Source organism: Psammomys obesus, unplaced genomic scaffold (genome assembly GCF_907164565.1).
Source record: "Psammomys obesus unplaced genomic scaffold, mPsaObe1.curated_primary_1811, whole genome shotgun sequence".
Classification (NCBI taxonomy): Eukaryota; Metazoa; Chordata; class Mammalia; order Rodentia; family Muridae; genus Psammomys; species Psammomys obesus.
Window position 1 is genome coordinate 19,054,269 of NW_026591598.1, and position 8,905 is coordinate 19,063,173.

The window sequence follows — 8,905 nt, forward strand, 5'->3', positions numbered from 1 at the left end:
GGGGGGGGGGGGGGGGGGGGGGGGGGGGGCGGCAAGTGTTCTACCACTGAGCTACATCCCCAGTGCCCTTAACATTTTTAGTTAGGATGTGAATGTTCAGCAACTCAAGTATACAGAGCGTACTGCATGAATGACAGCACGCATGCAGTTACATGGTGGTTTAAAGGTGCCAGGCACAGTAGCCCAGGCCTTTTATGGAGGCAAAGATACGTGAATCTCTGTGTGAGGCCAGTGAGACCCTGCCTCAGAAACAAAACAAAACAAAACAGAAAAGTAAGAACAAAGCCTTTTAAAGAAATTTAAAGAAATTCTCTACTTCTGCAGGGCACAGACCACTGGAGCCCCTCTGTAACCTCACCCTATGTCAATAATCCTCTATCAAAAGAAACAAAGAGTCATGAAAGATATAGAATTACAATCTCTCCAACAAGGCTAAAGTCACAGTTCTGTGACAATTTGCATCACTTTCTCAATGTGTTTCCAGATTCCCCCATCTCCATCAGTACTCACCTTCACCCACCATCCCCCTACACTAGGCTGTGTGCATGCGGGTGTCCTCATGTGCAAGTGCGTTTGCACATATCCAAGACCACCTAGAGGACACATTGGGTGTCTTCCTCGGCTCATCTGGGACTCACTGTGTAAACTAGGCTGACCTCGAACTCAAACATTCACCTGCCTCTGCCTCCAGTGCTGAGAAAGAGTGTGTCGCCATACCCAGCTTACCCTTGTTTTTGGAGATAGGTCCTCTCACTGAACCTAGAACTAACCAACTGGGCTGGGCTGGCTGGCCAATAAACAGCAGGAGTGCTCCTGTCTCCAGTGCCCCAGTGGGGTGACAGCTTCAAATCACTGTGCCAGGCTTTCACTGGGTGCTAGGATCTGAGCTCAGTACTTTGTGTATCAGCTGAGCCACTTCCTCAGACTCCAAAAAGCTATTTTTATTTGTTTTGCTGCCATCATAGAAAACTTCTAAGCTGGCAAAGGGTGTGTGTGTGTATGTGTGTAGTATTCCCTTTCCTAGGTGTATTAAGTGACTATTTTCCTTTTTCATTAACTACAATTCCAAAATTTGACTATTTTAATGTCTAACAAGAAGGTTCCCTTGAGATTTACAAGAAAACATCATACTAGGTTGTTTCTGCACACTACCAAGTGTTAATTGGTGAAGCCATAATTAATGAGATAACAGAAGCAATCAGCAACAGTTCTAGACAGTTACTGCTACAGCTGATATTTTATAAGTATGTGCAGTTCTTATCCATTAAGAAGATACAGAGGCAGGCACGAGAGGAGCAGAGCTGAAATCTAACTGCTGGTCTCAGATTCATCTGTTAGTACTAAATGCATCTAGAGTTAGTGGGGGAAAGAAAGTATGGCTTGGGTTAGAAGAGGGGCTAATATACACAGGTCAGGACATACCAACCTTTTCCAACTGTGGAAACACGACCTATAATCCCAATTAAATCTAGGGAGAGAATTGTGAACATAACTTCCCCAATTTTGGCCCCTCTTACAGGGGTAATCCACCTTCTTAGTGGGCAAGGGTGTCAAATGATATTTAGATGAACCACAAGAAAAAAAAAATCTTAGTGACCAGACAAATAATTCCACAGGAAGCAAGCAGTCCCAGACAGACTGTAACTCTCAAACCCCCAGACTTCTTTCTTGAGACAGCAGACAATCATAAATTGATCCACATTCATAAAAATCTGCATCCCTAAATAGGAATCAGGCAGCTGGCAACGAGGAAGATCTCTCTACAATTCCAACAAATGAGGAACAAAGTTGCTGACAACTGTTCTGTTTTGTAGACATCCAGCCCAGTCAGGGACTGCTGTATCCACAACTGAGCAAGTTGTGTTCAGAGCTAAAGTTCCTGCAGCGGGGTAATCACTTGCTGAAGAAGTGAGGCAGTAACCCTCTTCCCCTCAGCTGATGGGAGTCTTAGAGCACAGCATCCCATACATCCCAGCAGTTAGAAAGCAGCTATATTCCAGCATTTACGAGTGTCTGTCATCTCCATTTCCCCAACTCCACAGTGTAATTCCACAGAAACTGAGTAGATCCAAATGGAACAATGGAACGTTGCCTTTGCTCTTCCTCACCCATGTACACATTTCCAAGCTAAAGTATTGTTTGTAGTATCCAATCGGTTGAATCAATGATCTGTGAGATATTTTGTGACAATCCAATTTGTTTGTAGACTTCACGTACTGAAAACCGGGAGGTGCTTATCAGCTTCTAAAAGATCTGAAGGCTCTGATACTCCAGAAATATTCCAAATAGCCCGAAGACAAAACTGGCAGCCAAATAGCTCCATCTGGTAGTAAGGATATATCCAAGGAAAGCCTTGATGATATCCACAAGGAGGAACACTTCCTTCTAGAAGCCAGGTACTCCAGAACGGATGCTCTACAGGAGCTCTTCCACCATGCCATCTGACAAGTAGATATCCAATCGCTGCAGGAAATATCCTCTACGATCCGGGAGGTACCAGTCACTGGGACAGAAATCACTTCCGTTTCCAACCCAAAACAGGAAACATTGAGAATGCCCAAAACTTTAAATCCATCTGGGGCCCCTAAATATGAGTTTCTGTTTCTCACCACATCAAATACAAAATACCTGCCTACCGAAACCTTGGAACTTACCCATCAAGTCTCCGTTCATAGCGTCCTTCTCGTGCATGAAGTGATGGCGGGGGGCCATAAGCAGGCCCTCCACCACTTCCTCTGAACCCAGAAACCTCTCTACTACGAGATGCTATGGAAACTGTATCATCCAATCCCCGGGCAGCACTTGGAATAGTGCCTGGTTCATTATAATCCGTGCGTAGGTCTCTGTCTCCCATTTTGTTGACGGAGTTGTGAGCTTTCTGTGCACTTTTGATGTCCACAAAATCCACAAAGGCAGCCACTCCTCCTTCAGACCCCCGCTTGGGGAGAATTTTGACACTTTCCACGCGGCCATATCTGGAAAAAAAAAAAAAAAAAAAAAGAGAGAGAGAGAGAGAAGTAAAGTTACTTATGTATATCAATAATTTTCCAAAATGTTTCTAAGATAATTTACATTATATATGTATAGGACATGACCTAGAACGTGGGTTTTTGTTGGGGTACCTGTTTCCATATGCTCACTGTGTGGAGAAACAGTCATGACAGGGGCCCTGCTCCACCCTCTCATGTTCTGAAACAGGGTATCTCACCGACCTTGATCTGGCTAGGTGGGGTCCCAGGAATGAGTAAGGGTATCTGGCTTTTGTACATATACTGGGGATTGAAGAGAGGTCTTTGTGTTCCAGGTTTACAGACTGAGTTAACTCCACGGTCCCCAAAATGGCTATTTAAATGGTTCTCACTTAAAACAAACAATATCACATAATTTTTAAAGCTCATTTGCACTTATGTTTTACACTCTGAAACAAATATTTGCACATCATTATTTTTATTGCTCTCATTTTTATCTACGAAACTACTCAATCTTTCAAGAACACTTAGCTAAAACAACCCCCTCAAAAGTTCTCAGTAATCTTTTTTTTAAGATTTTATTTATTATGTATACAATATTCTATCTGCATGTACACCTGCACATCAGAAGAAGACACCAGATCTTATTATAGATGGTTGTGAGCCACCATGTGGGTGCTGGGAATTGAAATCAAGACCTCTGGAAGAACAGTCAGTGCTCTTAACCCCTGAGCCATCTCTCCAGCCCCGTCAGTAATCTTTACATTGTAATAAAGATTATTAAACCTAAAATAAAATCAAAGTAGTTTTAAGATGCTGCAGTGGGATGTGGTGGCACAATATTATAGCCCCAACACTCAGCAGAGACAGGCAGAAGACTGAGAATTAGGGGCCAGGCCAGGCTACATAGCAAGTTCTAGAACTCATGGATAGTCTGTGTATTTCATTCTGAAACATTTTTATTTATTCATTTTATGTAACTGTGTAGGTACAGTGGGCAGGTGATGGTCAGAGGACAACTTTCTCAGAGCTGGTTTTCCTCTAAGGATCAAACTAAGACTGTCAGGCTTTTCCCCTTACCCACTCAGCCATTTCACAAGCCCAATAACTGTATTTCATATGCTTTTGTTTTGTTTGTTTGTTTTACGGAGGGGGTGGTATTGTGAATTTTGGATTAGCCTCAAACCCACTGGAGAATGAATGACTACCTAAGTGCTGGAGTCACGTATGTACTACCACGACTGTTTGTGCAGTGGTAGGAACTGAACTCAGGACCTTACGTGCTTAAGTAAGCACTTTACCAACTGAGCTACATCCCCAGCCTTTTATGTGCTTTTAATGGGGCATATTAGAAAGACAGTTGCTAGATGGTGGTGCACAGCTTTAATCCCAGCACTCAGGGAGGGAGAGGCCGGCAGATCTCTGAGTTCAAGGCCAGCCTGGTCTACAGCGTGAGTTCCAGAACAGCCAGAACTACACAGAGAAACCTTGTCTCGCAAACAAAACTACAACAAAAAAGGCAGGCACAGCACTTTTAAGTACAGTATGAATTTGCTGTCAATCCACAGACATAATTTCACACTTCCCCTGAAAAGGCTTACATTACCGGAACGCAGATCCCTTCCAGTCCTGGGACGATTTAAGTTACTGCTTAAAAAGGAAACACAGTACCAAAGTCTGTCTTATCAGAAAACTCTTCTACAGGTGAGCAAATTCTTTGTTACAACTGATTGATGAGGGACAATGGGATGGCTCAGCAGATAAGGCTGACCAAGTCTGAGGATCTACCCAAGTTCAATCCAAGAACCACAAGACAGAATGAGAAAACTGACTCCAGAAAGCAATACTGTCTTGGTGCCACATGCCATATTCAATAGACACACAGACAGACTGACAGACAGACAGACAGACAGACACACACACACACACACACACACACACACACACACAATAAGCTTCACCAAGAGAAAAGTTCTTTTGTAATTTAGAAAAAAAGTTTAATAGAAGTTTGAATGGTTCTTCTAAAAAAACCAAAATATCTTTTAATATGTATGAGAAGTGTCTTGATTCTGTAATACAAACAAACAAAACACCATAAATTTAACTTAAAAAAAAAAAAGACAGGGCGGACTTACTAGGTAGCTCTGGCTGGACTGGAAGTCGTTTTGTTTTGTAGACCAGGTTTAGCCTTGAACTCAGAGATCTACCTCTGTTTCCCAAGTGCCAGAACTAACGGCATGTGTCATCATGCATGGCTAAATTCTCTTTATTTATGTATTTGTTTTTTCTTTTTTTGGTGTTTGTTTCTTTTTTGGTGTTTGTTTCGTTTTTCGAGACACGGTTTCTTTGCATAGCCTTGGCTGTCCTGAACTCCCTTTGTAGACCAGGCTGCCCTTGAACTCACAGCCACTTGCCTGCTTCTGCCTCCCTGAGCTCTGGGATTAAAGAACTGTGCTACTATGCCCAGCTAATTCTCCTTTTTATTAAATAGTCAAAATGCTTTGACCAAACAGACTTCCCATGCACGGTCACATACCTATTATCTTGATCCTGTAATCCCAACACTTGGGAGGTAGTGGCAGGGAGGATCAGAAGTTCAGGACTACCCTTAGCTATACAGGCAAGTTTGAGGCCAGCCTAATCAAGCTTCAGGTGAGCCTGTTGGAGGTGAACGGAGGGGGAGAGGAGAAGGGAAGGGAGGGATGGGGATGGGAAAGGAAGGAAGGGAGGGGAGAAATCTAGACAGTTTACTGTAATTATAAAGGTAGCCCATGACTTTTCTGAAGACTCAAGGCCTCCTCTGCCTCCTGGGTACTGCAATGAAAGGCATGTGACACCTCGCCCACCAACAAATAATTCCTTTCTTTTAGGTTTTTCGAGACAGAGTTTCTTTGTGTGAGTTCTCTGGAACTCACTCACTCTGTAGACCAGGCTGGCCTTGAACTCAGAGAACTCAAGAGGTATGTCTGCCTCTGTCTCCCAAGTGCTAGGACTGTGCGTCACCACCTCTCGGCAATGTTCTGCTTTATTTTCCCTTATGCTATTTTGTGTGTGAATGCTGTGCCTGCATATAAGTCTATGTACGGTGTGCACGCCTACATAGATGTATGTGCACCACGTGCACGCCTGATGTCTTCACAAGTTAGGAGAGAGGTTGGAACTGGAGTTATTGACGGCTGTGCACCACTATGTGGGTGCTGGGAGTTAAGCTCAGGGTGTCTTCAAGAATAAGTGCTCTATCTACTGAGCCAGCTCTCCAGCTCTCCAGCCGCTACGTTTTTGTTGTTTTGTTTTTTTAAAGATTTATTTATTATGGATACAGTGTTCTGCCTGCGTATATGACTGCACACCAAAAGAGGGCACCAGATCTCATCATCGATGGTTGTAAGCCATCACGTGGTTGCTGGGAATTGAACTCGGGACCTTTGGTAGAACAGTCAGTGCTCTTACCCTCTGAGCCATGTCTCCAGCCCATGGATCTAGTTTTTATGTCACATATGCAAAGCACCAAAGTTGGGAAGTAGTCAGTCTCCAGGGCCGTTGGTGGTCCTCTGGAAGAGCAACCAGTGCTCTTAACCACTGAGCCATCTCCCCAGCCCCCGTTTTCTTTGTGTTTGTGTTATAATACATACCATTTTCTACCCACAGCTGGCTGGACCCAGAGGGCTGACTAATCATCTCAAGTTTTCAGGACAGAATGAAAAACTACCCAAAATATTGTCAGGATTCATCAAGTTAGTCTTTCAACATTCTTAACTGTCTATAGTAAACATTAACAGTCCTTAGAAATTCCTTGAAGAATGTAATTTCAGTATATTAATGACCTCAGCTTATATATTTGAGACGCCACTGCAGAAGAAAGCCTAAGGGAAGAGGCTGGAGCTACGATACAGCGCTAGTGTGGCCTTAAAGGTGAGGTTCTCGGGCTGAAGAAACGGCCGGGTCGTCAGAGTCACTGCTCTTGCAGAGGACAGGGGCTCAGCTCCCAGGAGCTATGTCAGATGACTCAGAACTGCCTGCAATTCCAGTTTCAGGGAATTTAATGCCCTCTTCCTGTCTTCACTGGCACCTGTACGTGCATTACATACCCACACATGCATACACATAACTTAAAATAAAATCTTTAGAGGCTGGAGAGATGGTTCAGCAGGTAAGAGCACAGACTGCTCTTGCAGAGGACCTGGGTTTTGTTCCTAGAACCCCCACAACACCTTCCAAATCATCTGTAACTCCAGTTCCAGGAGATCTGATGTTTTCTTCTGAACTCCATCCACAGGTACCAGGCACACATGCAGTACACAAACATATAGGCAGGCAAAACACTTCTGCACATAAAAAGCTAAATACAGGGAGAGAGAGAGAGCACGCCAGAAATCATAGCTAAGCTCATTTCCTAGGATCACTGTCAGGGGCACAACATCTGTAGCTCCAGCTTCCAAGGGATCTGCTGCTGCTAGCCTCAACAGGCACCTGCTCTCACTCACTTACACATACACATAATTAAATTAAATTTTGAAATATTTTTAAAGGCAATATTCTAGCGATTTGATACATATTGAGAACAAATGTTTCATGAAATTTACAACTGCACTTTCCTAACGGATGAAAAGACCTTTAGTAGGCTAAAACAAATCCCTCAGTTCCCCAAGAAACTCACTGCACAATTTCTAGAGCAACATTAACTAGGCAAAGCTGAAGATCAATTTGCCCCGGAACTACAGTAACAGTGATCAACTGAGGCAGCCAGAGAAGCTCTGCAGTGTAGGCAGCTGGCAGCATCTATGTGAGGACCTGGGTTCAGTCCCTAACACTCAAAATTAACCAGCGTCAGTGCATTAAAGCTTAACCATTTCTCTCAACACTTCCATCATTTGCTGGGTTTCCAACAGAAATGCACCAGTAACTGAACTCCACCTTTTCAAACTGGTCTCATGGGCAACAACAAGGAATTGCCACATACTTCATTTGCATAGTCCTCCCACTTCATACAACCATCCTCCTTGAGTCATTCCTGAAACAAGACAACAGAACTACACCCCACTAATGAAAATAACACAATCAAGTTTTCCATCTAATCCTGCTTTGCCTGAAGCTAGAAGATCACATCTGAGGAGCTGGAAGTATTAACAGTGTCAGCCCAGCACGCATGAGGTCCTGGGTCCGAGTCCCAGCACACACTCACTGTAGCACTGCGCAACCCCAGAACGTTGGCCTGCTACCTTAGCTTCCAGAGCGCTAGGAGTGGAGGACAAGCTGCTGTGTCTGTGTGTGTTGTGCTTTTTAAACATTCTGAGGTTCTGCAGTGCCACAGTGAGACCCTACCTCAAAACAAACTAACAAAATGCCAGAGATGCCAGATACCTATAATGGCAGGAAGGTCAGCCATTCTGTCCTTGGTTACACAAAACGTACGTCTGTCTAGGCTACATGATAACCCATTTCAAAGTCAACAGCAATCCTCTTGTCTGTCAATACGAAAGTTTTTTGTTTGCTTTTTTGTTTGATTACTGTTGTTTAATTTTTTTTTTTTTTTTTTTTTTCAGACAAGATCTTCCGAAGTAGCCCAGCGGCTTCAAACCAGCGACCTCCTACCTCAGCCTCCTGAATGCTTGGCATGCCAGTGAGCCCAGCAGTCACCAAGGCTTTTCTTCTCCTTTACAAACAAGCCTGTGAGGCTGGAGAGAGGGCTCAGTGGCTCAGAGAACTTGTTACTATTGCAGAAAACCAGGTTTTAGTTTCCAGCACTCACATGGTAGCTCACAACCATCTGTAACTACAGTTTCAGGAAACATAATCCCCTCTTCTGGCCTCCATAGGCCACAAGCCACATACGTGGTACACATACACTGATGCAAGCAAAACACTCATACACATAAAATACAAAAAAAGAAAGAAAGAAAGAAAGAAAGAAAGAAAGAAAGAAAGAAAGAAAGAAA

At 43.7% G+C, this 8,905-nt stretch overlaps 1 protein-coding gene across 1 annotated transcript in view; it reads right to left on the reverse strand.

The window, feature by feature from the left end:
• Spen (spen family transcriptional repressor) overlaps positions 1-8,905 on the reverse strand; it is a 73,378-nt gene that overhangs the window by 52,448 nt on the left and 12,025 nt on the right. Inside the window, exon 2 of the mRNA XM_055610855.1 lies at positions 2,655-2,975. Within this exon, the coding sequence (XP_055466830.1) occupies positions 2,655-2,975 (321 nt within the window). The remainder of the gene's footprint in view (positions 1-2,654; positions 2,976-8,905) is intronic.